This window comes from Babylonia areolata, chromosome 34 (assembly GCF_041734735.1).
Source record: "Babylonia areolata isolate BAREFJ2019XMU chromosome 34, ASM4173473v1, whole genome shotgun sequence".
NCBI classification, from domain to species: domain Eukaryota; kingdom Metazoa; phylum Mollusca; class Gastropoda; order Neogastropoda; family Buccinidae; genus Babylonia; species Babylonia areolata.
Genome location: NC_134909.1, coordinates 3,112,611 through 3,127,926, shown reverse-complemented (window position 1 = coordinate 3,127,926; position 15,316 = coordinate 3,112,611). Strand labels below are relative to the sequence as shown.

Sequence of the window (15,316 nt, the reverse complement as noted above, 5' to 3'; positions counted from 1 at the left end):
ACTACCTTACTTAGCATACTTCAAAGACAACACTATCTTACTTAGCATAGTTCAAAGACAACACTACCTCACTTAGCATAGTTCAAAGACAACACTACCTTACTTAGCATACTTCAAAGACAACACTACCTTACTTAGCATAGTTCAAAGACAACACTATCTTACTTAGCATACTTCAAAGACAACACTACCTTACTTAGCATGCTTCAAAGACAACACTACCTTACTTAGCATACTTTAAAGAAAACACTATCTCGAACTGTCCAACCACTCACAGATTTTTTCTCTGATTAAAAGACAACAAAAGGGTTGTCTCTGGCAAAATTCAGAACAGAAATTCCAATTGACAGGAAAACAAATACAGTAAAAGTGAAACAAATACACTTTCTACAGTATAATATAGTACAATACAATACATAATAGTATAGTACAATACAACACAATACAGTATAATATAGTACAATACAATACATAATAATATAGTACAATACAACACAATACAATACAACACATAATAATATAGTACAATACAACACAATACAGTATAATATAGTACAATACAATACATAATAATATAGTACAATACAACACAATACAATACAGTATAATATAGTACAATACAATACATAATAATATAGTACAATACAACACAGTATAATATAGCACAATACAATATGATACAACACAATACAGTATAATATAGTACAATACAATATGGTACAGTAAAATATAATACAATACGGTAGTGTGCTAAAATATAGTACAATACAATACAGTACAATGCAAAACAATACATTAAAATACAGTACAGTACAATACAATATAGTACAACACAGTACAATGCAATATAGTACAATACAATACAATGCAATACAGTACAATACAAAACTACATTAAAATACAGTACAGTACAATACAATATAGTACAACACAGTACAATGCAATATAGTACAATGCAATGCAGTACAATACAACACAGTACAATGCAAAACAATACATTAAAATACAGTACAGTACAATACAATATAGTACAACACAGTACAATGCAACACAGTACAATGCAATGCAGTACAATACAACACAGTACAATACAATACAATGCAATAGAGTACAATACAAAACAATACATTAAAATACAGTAAAATAGAATACAGTACAATATAATATAGTACAAACTACAATACTGTACAATACAATACAGTACAATGCAATGCAGTACAATACAATACAATTCAATGCAATGCAGTACAATACAATACAATTCAATGCAATGCAGTACAATACAGTACAGTACAATACAATACAATTCAATGCAATGCAGTACAATACAGTACAATGCAATACAGTACAATACAATGCATTGCAATACAGTACAGTACAGTACAGTACAGTACAATAAAGTACAAGTCAACACAATACAGTACAATATAATACAATAAAATACAGTACAATACAGCACACGTCTCACCACAGCTTTGCACACAGCCAAACCACAGTTTATTTTCCAGCTGCCTCAGCACCACTGTTCATTGTGACCAGCACAAATGTTTCTAGACACACAATTCTGACTTGGCAATCATTTAATTCGCAACAAGATTTTTGAACATGAGTCACTCATAAAGCTAAATATTGAAGGTTAAGGGTCCCCAAGCCTTAATAATCATCAGTGCAGTGAATTCATATCCACCGTGTCCAGGGCTCAGCACAGCAAGGCAAGGTCCAATCCTCACTTTCCGCCATTTTAACCTTCCCTGACCAAAGTCCGGAACCCGTCCACACCTGGGTGGAGTGAGGAAAACAGGAGTAAAGTGCCTTTCCCAAGGACACGACACCCCAATAAACTGGAGTAAAGTGCCTTTCCCAAGGACACGACACCCAATAAACTGGAGTAAAGTGCCTTTCCCAAGGACACGACACCCAATAAACTGGAGTAAAGTGCCTTTCCCAAGGACACGACACCCAATAAACTGGAGTAAAGTGCCTTTCTCAAGGACACAACACCCAATAAACTGAAGTAAAGTGCCTTTCTCAAGGACACAGCACCCAATAAACTGGAGTAAAGTGCCTTTCTCAAGGACACGACACCCAATAAACTGGAGTAAAGTGCCTTTCTCAAGGACACAACACCCAATAAACTGAAGTAAAGTGCCTTTCTCAAGGACACAGCACCCAATAAACTGGAGTAAAGTGCCTTTCTCAAGGACACAACACCCAATAAACTGGAGTAAAGTGCCTTTCTCAAGGACACGACACCCAATCCATTCTCCCACGGCATTTCCTACTCACTGTATGATAGTCAGTCATGTCCGACTATGACCATCAGAACAGCAGAGGAGGTAACTGCTGTCCCGACTATCTGGGCTAGAATGTGATCACAGTACAGAGTGTCTTGCCCAAGTTACACCCCCACTCTCTCGGCCAAGAGGGTTTTAGGACAGTCGGCGTTGGGATGGTTCCCAAAGGCCAGCCCCCAAGGCTGCAGCACTGAGAGCCAGTGCAATTTTGCCTCCTAGTTTGAGAGTCATAGTCCTTGACAAAAATACATCACTGTAAATGACTTCCCACTGCAATGGATAAATCAGTGAGTGATCAAAACTCTAGGGAGAGCTGGACAGTACAAGGTCTAAAGAGAAGAAGCCCCCCTCATTCAAGTGTTTCGGCCTTGAACTCCTTACACTTTGCTGTTGGCCCAACTGTTAACTTATGTCAGTATACTCACTAAGCGTCAGTTATAAACAGAAGTTTTCCGAGAAGAGACCAGACATTCTGAAGACTGAGCCAGTCAGACTTGCCGTCAATGTCCAGTGCCAAGATTATTTACACAACGCCCCATCCTTCTCCAGTTAATGAAAATGTACCTGAAACTTGTCCACCTTTTTCCACATTCTTACCAGCAGTATATCTACAAACACACAGCTTCATTAGTTTTGCAACAACTTCCCAATCATACACAGATAAAAGATGTCTCTGGGTAAGTGCAATGTCACTGGCACAATAAATTTCACACCATCTTTCCAATTCCGCTGTCAGTTTCAGTTTCTCAGAGGCATCACTTCAATCTGATTAATTCATACTATATATGTTACACCACATCTGCTAGGCATTACTTCAGTCTGATTAATTCATATTATATAACTTACACTACATCTGCTAAGCAAATGCCTGACCAGCAAAAAAACCTGACGTGCTATTCAGGACTTCAGTGCATGCATGATATGTTTGTGTACCTACGGAATTTCTACAGAATTTTCCCAGAAGACATCACTTGTGTTGCCATGGGTTCTTTATCAGTGTGCCAAGTGTGCGCTGCATAAAGGACCTCGGTTTATCCTCTCATCTGAATGACTTAGACACTTGGTTTGATTTTCAGGTCAAACTTCAGAGTAAGTGCAAACCGGGAAACGAACACAGACCCTCGCTGGCCCTGCACTGGCAGATAAATGTCTTCATCATGCTGCCACCTTGCTCAAGGCCATAAGCTGTCTAGGAGTATCATATCACTATTATAATCATGTTTCACACCAGCTTTCCAATAATGGACACAAGATGTCAGTAAGTACCACATAACTATTAATACTGATGCTGACGTCGACGCCCAGGTCTTTGAACCGGGACTGTCCAGCTTGGCGCAGCAACATCACCACAGGAACCCGTGCAGCTGAAGCCAGGCGCAACACTGAAGTGCAACAAAAGTGTGCTGTGCGTAAGGCCTGAGCAACATCCACTGCCATGACAGTACCCACTCACTTGTGTCCCACATGTGGGCGAGCCTTCTGGGCCCGAACTGACCTCATCAGTCACATCCGGACCTACAGCCACTGATTTTTACAGCCATGGTCATCTTCGAATTTGAAGGATGAATACCAATCACTATCAATATTCTAACAAAGTTTCACGCCAGCTTTCCAATCATAAACACAAGATGTCTGTGAGAACCATATAACTAATAATAATATAACAAAGTTTCACACCAACTTTCCAATCATGGACTCTAGATGTCTGTGAATAATAATAATAATAATAATAATAATAATAATGGACATTTATAATGCGCATTTTTCCAAAAATACTGCTCAAACTAAAGTGTTTTACATTTCGTTCCCCGCTCCCCGCCTCCCCCATCAATACCCTCTGCACCCCCCAACACACACGGAAACACACGCCAGAGAACACTCACGCAACTGAACACAGGAAACCACCCACCCACCCATGACACCCTCCAGAAAACGCACCCCTGCAACACGCACTCAGCACGCACACACACACGAATACACAGACGCTCACCAGCACCCCACAACACACACACGGCAAACAGCCTCTCCACAGCAAAACATGCACCCAAATCCAGATCACACCAAAACCAGGAACAGAGAGAAAACAAAAACAAAAAATGCCAAAAAACCCATACAACTATTAATATTACAGTGAAGTTTCACACAGCAGTTTCACACCAGTTTTCCAATCATGAACATTACAATGAAGTTTCACACCAGCTTTCCAATCATGAACATTACAGTGAAGTTTCACACAGCACTTTCACACCAGCTTTCCAATCATGAACATTACAGTGAAGTTTCACACAGCAGTTTCACACCAGCTTTCCAATCATGAACATTACAGTGAAGTTTCACACAGCACTTTCACACCAGCTTTCCAATCATGAACATTACAGTGAAGTTTCACACAGCACTTTCACACCAGCTTTCCAATCATGGACATTACAATGAAGTTTCACACAGCAGTTTCACACCAGCTTTCCAATCATGGACAGAAGATGTCTGTGAGTGTGCACACGGACCACAGTGAACTGACACAGGTCTCCCTTGGACACCGTGCTCTCAGGCTGACCACTGGTCAGTCGGATGGACACGTTGAAATGTCCGTGAACGACCAGGCCGATGTGATCCTTGCCGATCTTGTTCACCACACCCTGCAGACGGGCGCCCACGCGGGGCTGAAAGACAATGAAGTCCGCAGAGATCCTAAAGTTGATGTAGGGGGCGTCGTCAATCACAAGACCTTTGTCAGTGAGCAGCCGAACATTGGAGTAGCCAATGACTGCACCGTCAAATCTGGAAAAGAAAAAGGGAAAATAATATTTGAAATGTACATGCCATCAGGCATGTCTTGCACAGAACATTGATTTAAAGAACAAATATAGACGAGAACAGAAGAACCAATTACGCTGTATTCTAGCTTTCAGAGAGACCCTCAAAACTGCTTTTCTAAAGATACTGATACCAATAAAAAAGAAAATGACAAGTGTATCCTGGAAAAAAGGAAAAGTGAAAATGATATTTGAAACATGTATTGTTATTTTGTATATCTTGCAGAGAACATTGATTTAAAGAACAAATATGAAGGAGACCAGAGGAACCAATTACGCTGTATTTTAGCTTTCAGGGGGACCCTAAAAACTGCTTTTTCAAAGATAATAACACACACACACACACACAAAGATGAATGTACCAGGGTCCAGGGATGTCACTGCAAACAGAGCTCGGTTCAATCACACACACACATATATCATCCTCTTTTTAATTCTAAAAAATGATGATAATAATAATACTATTATATATCTCCAAGAAGTCCATCATGTCCAATAATTACATATATACATGCATGTTCTTCTAAGTTGTCTCTCTCTAACTCTCTCTCTATTATAATTTATATATATTCATCATCATTACATGTGACGTCAATGTGCTTCCAATGTTCGTCTGTGTGCTTCTAATAAAAACAGATTATAATATATTAGATCCAATGAGAGAACTCACTTGTCACAGGCAAAGCCAATTTTAGCATCCAGCTGTTGTCGCACGCCTTCACTGATGCGTGTCTGGAACCTGGGCGGCAGTGAGATGTGTTGCTCAGCATGCACCGTGGTGAACCCAGACTGGGGATCAGAGCACATCTTTCTGGCCTCTTCCAGAGAAATCTCCATCCTCCACTGTCACCTCCCCTTGCTCACTGTCTCCCGCCAACCTCCGGCTAAGAATAAATCTGAAAAAGAAGAAAACTGGAACGTTTATTCATAGTGAATATAATAATGCTTTCCCTCTTCCAGAGAAACCTCCATTCTCCACTGTCTCACTCTCCTTGCTCACTGTCTCATACCAACCACAAGCTAAGAATAAGTCTGAAAAAGAAGAAAACTGGAATGTTTATTCATAGTGAATATAATAATGCTTTCCCTCTTCCAGAGAAACCTCCATTCTCCACTGTCTCACTCTCCTTGCTCACTGTCTCACACCAACCACAAGCTAAGAAATAAGCTTGAAAAAGAAGAAAACTGGAACATTTATTCATCATTATCTAATATAATGATGCTTTACTCTAAAAGATAAAAAACATAATAATTACAATAATACAATGTCAAAAGCACAATATGATGATAAATTTTACCATCTCACTCCAACAAGAAGTTAAAAAACTATTCTGAAAAAGAAGAAAATAAAAATTACCTGTTGAAGTCAACATTATTAACACAAATAACAGTATAAGTTATATCATGATTATAACTATACAGTGTGTCACTCTCATGTGACTATATCAGAGTGTGTGTGTGTGTGTGTGTGTGTGTGAGTGTGTGCGTGCATGTGTATGCTGTGTGTGCTTGTGACTGTGTCACGTGTGTGTGTATGTGTGTGTGCCACTATGCCAGTATGCATTGTATCAGGATCTGTACGTCGCAGAGGCCGATAATCTATGGCCATCGTCGCAACGTCGTTGTATACATGTGTGTGTGACAATGTGCACCATTCTGTGTGTGTGTGTGTGTGTGTGTGTGTGTATGTGTGTGTGTGTGTGTGCACCACTGTGTGTGTAAACATGTGTGTGTTTGTGTGTGTGTCCGCATGCGCGTGTGTGCATCTGTGAACCTAAATACATTCCTCAGTGGAGAGAGAGAAAAAGAGAGTGAGATAACAGAGACTCAACAGAGAGAGAGAGAGAGAGAGAGAGAGAGGCTAAGAACTCGAAGCATGTGCGCTCTCCTCCCGCAAGCAGCAATCAACAACACACACACATTTCCCCCTCCACCCCTGTGTGACTGACGGAGTGAACGCCCATGCATTGTTAACACCACTCAGTCCGTCTTGAGGGGCAAGAATGTGGAAAACAGACACATTTCAGGCCTCAGACTGAAGTCTGAGCAGTCAAATATATATATGTCGTGAAATTTAGGCCTTTTGAAACACGAACCTTGAGAACGCCGAACAGAGTATTTCCAGCGACAGAACCTCGCGTGTCACGTTTTCCAGAACGGAAATACACACAGGAAAAACGATTATATCTTTTTAACGCAACCTATCCAAAATTTAAAAAAGGGGAAAATTAAATAAAATTTTATGGATAAGCAAACAGATAAATAGATAAACAAACAGGTAAAGAAATAAATCAATAAATAAACAAATAAACCCACAAACGTACTGTCTGTTCGCCATCAAATTCTGCAGAACCAGTCAATGGGGTCAACAACGTCATTACATTTATTTTTGTCTTTGGTTGTTGTTTCGATTATTCGGTTTTTGATGTCAGACGAACGTTCGTGGTCCCGGATATTTTCCCACCCCTTTTGCTACGCTTGTAGTTTGATGTCAAGTCTTTGGACCATTGAATCTGTTTGTCAGTTCAAGTTTTTTCTGTTCACTGTGGGACATTCATAAAATAAAAAACTGGAGAATTTTTTTTTTTTAAAGAAAAGAAGGGGGAAAATAGGCGTGTATACTCATTAACAAGCACTGCTTTACCATCGTGTCAAACTGCATGTGAAGCGGATAAATCAAATGAGTATGTCGTTTGGGTAAAAAAGCCAGTGGGTTTAGTTGGAAATTACTGCCCTTTGATTAACAGAGGGAACATCCACCTTCACTCCCCTCTGTGCCAATATTCAACAATCGACTGAGTCATATCCGTCCCTCACCACCCCACCTTCCTGTCTTTCTCTGCCTTATTCGTCATCAAGATAAAAATATAATCTGCTCAGTCTTTAGGATGTCGTCTTATCATGCACGGAATTGAACATATCTAATAATCAGTGGCTTAAAAAGACGCAAACACAAAAACATAAATATAAATCTATCTCCATGCCTCTCTCACCCCTCTCTTGGTGTGTGTGTGTGTGTGTGTGTGTGTGTCCGTGTGTTTGTATGTACCGAAGGAATGGAGAGATATATATTTCTGGTGTGTGTGTGTTGAAGTCACTTATTATTCAATCGCGTGCATGATAGGACTTTATCCTTAAGACTGAACAGATAACACTTTGATCATGATGAAGAATTAGACAGAGACAGGAGGGTGGTATGGAGAGGGACGGATATCACTCAGTCAGTTGTCGTATATTGGCAGTAAGGGGAGTGAAGATGGATGTTCCCTCTGTTAGGCAAAGGGCAGTAATTTCCGACCAAATCATTAGTTCGTGGTGTTTTTTTGTTTTTTTCTTCTTTTTTTTCTTCTTTTCCATAACAACATAATCCTTTGATTTCTCCGCTTCACATGCAGTTTAACACAATGCAAAAGCATTGTTTGCTAATCAGTATACACGCAGAGAGCAATTGAGTAATTTTACTGATGCGTCACGCCTAATCTTTTTGTCATGTAACGTCTCATATAATTTTATAAGTAAGGTAATTATCCAATATTTTTGTTGTTATTTTATTTTATTTTTTTTAACTGATAATTTTTTTTGTAAAAGGGCGAAAAACCAACAAAATATGGTAATCACGCCAAATAAAATTATGCAAGAACATCATATGAAATGAATATGGGGCTATAGTATCACTGATAAAGCAGTAAAGATGGGGAAGTTAAAAGAAATCACCAAAGTAAATATGCTCAAATTTGATAGACTTAGGACAGGGCGGGTGGAGGGGGGGGGGCATTGGGAGGGAGATAGGGAAAGGGAGAGAATGAGGGGGGTGCATGGAGGAAGGGAGAGCAGAACTGGGGAAGTAGGGTGTGAGAGTAGGACAGGGGGATAGATGGGGCAGAAGGGTGAGATGGGGGGTTGGAGAGCAGGACATGGAGAGTTGAAAGGTGGAAGGGCATCACACCCAATAATTCTCTTCTTTGCAGGAAAATGTCTGCTCTTTTTCCCTTTCCTTTCTCAGAAGCGTCTGCAGGTCATTATGTCAAATGGAGGCTTGCTACAAGGGTTGGGGGTTGGGCAGTGGAGGGGAAGTCGGGCTCAGGGTAATGGGAGTACGGGGGTGTGCCAGTGGGGGAGTGGAGGGGATGGGGCAGTAGGACAGGGAGAGATGAGGGAGGGAAGGAGGGAGGGAGGGTAAGACAGGGGGTGAGATGGGGGACAGGAAGAAATATGGCAGTTGGAGAGTGGGACAGGTGGGGAGAAGGTAGGATGGGAGAGTGGGACAGGGGGGAGAAGGTGGGATGGGAGAGTTGGACAGGGGGGAGAAGGTGGGATGGGAGAGTGGGACAGGGGGGAGAAGGTGGGATGGGAGAGTGGGACAGGGGGGAGAAGGTGGGATGGGAGAGTGTGACAGGTGGGGAGATGGAGGAGGGAGAGTAGGACCATGTGGGAGATGGGGAAAAGGGTAGGACAGGATGATGGGAAGGTAGGACAGGGAGGGCATTGAGGGAAATTAGGGTGGGAGAGTAGGACAGGCGGGGAGATGGGATGGGAAACGGAGAGTCAGTAGGACGGGGGAGATGGGGGGAATGGGAGGAGGCAGGGGGGGAGGGGACAGGACAGTAGGCCAGGGTGGAGAGATTGAGGGAGGATTAGGACGGGGGCGAGATGGGGGTGGCAGAGAGAGTAGGATTGGGGAAGAGATGGGGGTGGCAGGGAGAGTAGGACTGGGGAAGAGATGGGGGTGGCAGAGAGAGTAGTGGCAGGGAGAGTAGGACTGGGGAAGAGATGGGGGTGGCAGGGAGAGTAGTGGCAGGGAGAGTAGGACTGGGGAAGAGATGGGGGTGGCAGGGAGAGTAGGACTGGGGAAGAGATGGGGGTGGCAGGGAGAGTAGGACTGGGGAAGAGATGGGGGAGGCAGGGAGAGTAGGACTGGGGAAGAGACGGAGGTGGCAGAGAGAGTAGGACGGGAGGGAGACGGAGGAGGGACAGCAGGACGGGTGTGGGGAGATGGGGGGGTGGGAGGAGATCACACCCAATAATTTTACTCCCCCATTCGTTGGAGGAAAAATGTCTGCTCTTTTTTTTCTTTTTGTTTTTTTTGTGAAGCGTCTGCAGGTGATTGTGTCAGATGTAGGGTTGCTGCAGAGGGTAGGAGGTCGGGCAGTGGAGGGGGTGTGCATTGGAGATGGTAGGAAGGGGGAGGGGGGAGATGGGGGGGGGGAGAGTAGCGCTGGGGCGGGAGAGACAGTGTATAATATCAGACACAAAAAGGGAGAAAAAAAAGAGAGAAAAGACTGTGTGTGTCTCTTTTCTGTTGGTTATGATCTTATCGCATGCTCTGCGTTATATAACCTGGATATGTTTATTTTACATGCTGACCGATATGTACACAGTCTTCAAGGAAAAGTGTTGTGGTTATTCAACCAAGTTAGAGAGAGACAACTTAGAAGAACATGCATGTATATATGTAATTATTGGACATGATAGACTTCTTGGAGATATATAATAGTTATTCAACCAATTTTATGTCATTCATCTGTTGACCAGCGTATGAATGACCCTAAAGAATTGTTTTCCATTTTAATCGTTTGAAGCAGACAAAGTATTTTGAATTGAACTGAATTACAATACTGACCAATCAGAAGCCCTTCGTGCTTCTGGCCTGGGATGACCTCAGCGGCACACGGATCTCTCTGCCTGTCTGTCTGTCTGTCTGTCAGAAACCATCTCTTATTCTCCAAGTCAAACACACACACACACACACACACACACACACACACACACACGCGCAGAGCGTACGTGGATTTGCGACTTACAAAAAGTAAGAAGACCACGATAAATCAAATAGATCTTTCAGGCTTTTTAAAAATTTTTATTTAATCATTATTTAAAGAAATCACAACATGCATCAACAACTGTCCTTTCAAAATTCTTTAAATAATCCAATGAACAAACATTGAGAGAGAGAGAGAGAGAGAGAGAGAGAGAGAGAGAGAGAGAGAGCTGATCGACGTTCATTAATTCCTCTGATGCTGTTTTGCTGAAACGTGTAGTGCTGTGTTGAGCTCGTGTTGTAGATACATGCATTGCACTGGACTATGGCCGTATTTGTCTTGTATTGCGTTGTGTCGCGTTGCAATGTGTTATTTTACATTGCATTGTTAACATATTGGGTTGGCTTGTATAGTATTGTATTGTGCTGTATTGTATTGTATCGTATTGTGTAGTGCTGCCTTGTAATGCATCGTATTGTAATGTATTGTGCTGTATTGTATTGTATCGTATTGTGTAGTGCTGCCTTGTAATGCATCGTATTGTAATGTATTGTGCTGTTTTGTGTATCGTATTGAAATCGTATCTTATTGTATTGTATTGTACTGTATCGTATCGTATTGTGTTGTATTGTACTGTATCGTATCGTATTGTGTTGTATTGTACTGTATCGTATCGTATTGTGTTGTATTACTTTTTCTGTTACAACAGGTTTCTCTGTGTGGAATTCGGCTGTTCTCCACAAGGAAGTCGCGTCGCCACAGTACAGCACCACCCATTTCTTTTTCTTCTCTTCTCTTTCTATCTCTTAGTGTATGTTTTATTACCGAGTAAAACTTTCTACATAATTTTGCCAGGGGCAACTCGTTTGTTGCCGTGGGCTGTTTTACGTGCGCCTTGGTTTATTGTCTCATCCGAACGACTAGTGTCCAGATCTCTGGTGGTGGTCTAGTGGAGGGGGAGAATATTTTTGTGAGCGTAGATTTCGACCCCGTAAGCTCAGATTCTTCCGCTTCCCCGATGGACGCGTGCGTGAGTGAGTGTGTGTGTGTGTGTGTGTGTGTGTGTGTGTGTGTGTGTGTGTGTGTGTGTGTGGATATATATCGTTAAGTGTTTTGTCGCATCACATTATGTTTTTTTTTAAATTATGTTTTTGATATAGCCTAGTTAGATGACTCAAAAAGAACGACACAGAAATGACAAAACAAAAAGATTCAATCAACTGTAACATCATATGATGAGAATGTTTTACAGTATGCATGCTGAACAACGCAATGACATTAATCAAAAATCCCACAAAACACTGCACTTTTATATACACAACCATACCAAAGAAAACATCTGTTTTATTAAGTTATTCATTTCACTTGTACATACATCTTCACATTCCATGATCTGGGAGATCGGAAAAATCTCCACCTTCCAGGATTCGAACGCAGGACTCTCAAACTGAAATTCCAACTCTTTAACTGTTGTGCCCGTCACTTCTTTCATGATAACATGTTTAACCATTCAACCCCCCCACACACACATACACGCACGAAAGGTTCCTTCCACAAGACGAAAAATATGTAAAGACAGCACGCGCACACGTTTCCACACTGATCAGACAAGAGTTGTGTATGTGTACAAAACATTTTTCTCTCTCTCTCTCTGTGACAGGAAGACACAATATGTACAAAACAAATCTCTGTGCTCCTCTGTCTGATCAGTACGAACACACAGTTGTATATGTGGACAAAAACAGCACCTCCTCCGTCCCTCTCTCTCTCTCTCTCCCACTCTCTCTCGAACACACAATATTTGATTAAATCATGTACAAAAACGACTCTCTTTCTTTCTCTTTATAACCAAAACGAACACACAGTTCCGTATGTGCACAAGAGCGACTCTCTCTCCCTCTCTTCCTTCCTTTCAAATTAGAGACAGAATGCTTTCATTGTACCTTATCAGTTGTCATTGCCACATTAGTTCTGACGATAAGAATTATCAATATTTGAGTTTGAAATTGTTCATTCCGTCAAACAGGTAATTCAGTCCTTTTAAATGTGGTTGTCACTGTCGTTGTGGTTGTCATTGTCGTGGTTGATATCATTGTCATTGTGGTTGTCTGCCCACACTTCTTATGTTTTTTGCGAACCAGTTAAAGCCTGAACGTTGCCGACACGCCAGTCCTTTCAGCTTATATTGTCCTTATGGTTGTCACTGCCACCAATCTATGCGGTTATTATGGCTGTCATTATCATCATCATCATCATCTGCCCATCATTTTTGTGTTTTTGTTAACCAGTTAAAGCATGAACGTTGACGACACGCCAGTCCTTTCAACGTATATTGTCCTTATGGTTGTCACTGTCATCATCATCATCGTCTGCTCATCCTTTATATAATTTTGTGGACCAATTAAAGCTTGCACGTTGATGACACATCCCATCCCTACCTGTATTGTCATTATGGTTGTCATTGTTGTCTGTCCATCATTTTTTATGTTTTTTGTTCACCAGTTGAAGCATGAAGATTGACGACACACGCCAGTCCTTTCAACCTATATTGTCCTTATGGCTGTCACTGTCATCATCATCATCGTTGTCTGCCCATCATTTTTATGTTTTTGTTAACCACTTGAAGCATGCGGGTTGACGACAAGCCAGCCCTCTCAGCCTATGTTGGTGAAGGTGGGCTGGAAGTAGAAGGCCTCTTTGTTGGCCCGCTTGCACGACCGCATGTACTGCTGGTCGTCCTCGTAGCGTCTCTTGCTGACGTCACCGCCTTGCTGCTGGCCTGACGTCATGAACACGTCCCCGCTGAACCCCGGGTACACCATGCCGCCCCCTCCGCTGTTGGTGACGTCATACTGGAAGCTGTTGGCGGCGGAGGCGGCGTCATAGGCCGGGTGATGGTGACGCAGGGCCGGGTTGTAGTTGTACGTCATGGCCTCGTTTCTGTAAGCAATGACGTCACGGCGGGAGAAATCAGTGGTGGGGTGTGAAGGGGAGGGAGGGAGTGGGGGTGGGTGGGGCGTGAGTTCAGTTTCAGTTTCAAGGAGGTGTCACAATGTGCCAGTTTAACGATAATATACGCTGCACCAAATCTGCCGCAGTAAATAAAAAAAAAAAAAAAAAAAAAAAAAAAAAAGGGAGCAGTTTCCCAACCTGTGTGTAAAGCTCAAAGCCCCAGTCAGGGCCTGGACAGCCCATCCCAGGTTTGTGTGAAACACTGACATGAAACGAAATAAACGAATGAAGAAACAAATAAGTAACAACAACAAACAGTAACCGATGAAACAAATGTTACTCACTCGTCAGAAGCAGAAAACAGAACTGACTGTGGTGGGGGAACGACGGGAATCACTGAGCTGTTTGATCCGGATCTCGATTATCACGAGGGTTCAGCTGATGGGGGTTTGTGTTGTACTGTACTGTACTGTACTGTACTGTACTGTACTGTACTGTATTGTATTGCATTGCATTGCACTGACTTGTATTGTCATTGTCACCGTCAATGTTGTCGTTGTCATTGTCACTGTCGTGTTTGTCATTGTCATTTTGTCACTAATAAGATGGTTGAGCTAATGGGGATCTGTGTTGTATTGTACTGTATTGTACTGCATTGCATTGTACTTATTGTATTGCATTGCTTTGTATTTTACTGTATTATAATATATATTGTATTGTGTTGCTTTGCATTGCATTGTATTGGTTTGGTTTGCATTGTATAAGGAACTGCAAGTGGTGGGGGAGAAACACAGGGCATCACTGAGCTGTTTGACCCTGATATGGATTATCACGAGGGTTCAACTTATGGGGGTCTGTGTTGTATTGTATTGCATTGTACTGCATTGTATTGCATTGTACTGCATTGTATTGCATTGTACTGCATTGTATTGTATTGTCAATGCTGTCATTGATAATGTCGTTGTCACTGCCGTGGTTGTTCAGATGGTTGAACTAATGGGGATCTGTATTGTGTTGTATTGTATTGTATTGTACTGTATTGTATTGTCAATGTTGTCGTTGTCATCGTTGTCATTGTTACTGTCATCATTGTTATTGTCATTGTGTAATTCAGATGGTTGAGCTAATGGGGATCTGTATTGTATTGTATTGTATTGTATTGTATTGCACTGTATTTATTGTGTTGTATTGTATTCCACTGATTTGCACTGTACTGCATTGTATTGCATTGTATCGCATCACATCATCCTAGTACTATACTATACTGCACTGCATTGCATTGTATCGCATCACATCATCCTAGTACTATACTGTACTGCATTGTATTGCATTGTATCGCATCACATCATCCTAGTACTATACTGTACTGCATTGTATTGCATTGTATCGCATCACATCATCCTAGTACTATACTGTACTGCATTGTATTGCATCGTATCGCATCACATCATCCTAGTACTATACTGTACTGCATTGTATTGCATTGTATCCCATCACA

At 41.7% G+C, this 15,316-nt stretch overlaps 2 protein-coding genes across 6 annotated transcripts in view; both read right to left on the bottom strand.

Moving 5' to 3' along the window:
- Positions 1 to 4,223: 4,223 nt before the first annotated feature.
- On the bottom strand, positions 4,224 to 7,271 carry LOC143277546 (DNA-directed RNA polymerase I subunit RPA43-like). Its single transcript, XM_076582428.1, has 3 exons — positions 7,204 to 7,271; positions 5,778 to 6,003; positions 4,224 to 5,072 (listed from the first exon to the last, which is right to left on the bottom strand). The coding sequence occupies exons 2-3, from the start codon at positions 5,942 to 5,944 to the stop codon at positions 4,745 to 4,747; spliced, it is 495 nt and encodes a 164-aa protein (XP_076438543.1). The 5' UTR covers positions 5,945 to 6,003; positions 7,204 to 7,271; the 3' UTR covers positions 4,224 to 4,744.
- Positions 7,272 to 11,006: 3,735 nt separating this feature from the next.
- Positions 11,007 to 15,316, bottom strand: part of LOC143277652 (regulatory factor X 4-like) — a 63,329-nt gene continuing 59,019 nt past the window's right edge. For all 5 annotated transcript variants that reach the window (XM_076582544.1, XM_076582548.1, XM_076582547.1 and 2 more), the window contains one exon: positions 11,007 to 13,806. In XM_076582544.1, coding sequence (XP_076438659.1) covers positions 13,521 to 13,806 — 286 coding nt within the window. In that variant the 3' untranslated portion in view covers positions 11,007 to 13,520. The remainder of the gene's footprint in view (positions 13,807 to 15,316) is intronic.

Coding starts and splice junctions, on each gene's coding strand:
- LOC143277546 (XM_076582428.1), bottom strand. CDS start 5,944: ATGGAGATTTCTCTGGAAGAGGCCAGAAAGATGTGCTCTGATCCCCAG. Junction 5,073..5,777: donor ATTGGCTTTGCCTGTGACAA/GTGAGTTCTCTC, acceptor TTTCTTTTCCAG/ATTTGACGGTGCAGTCATTG.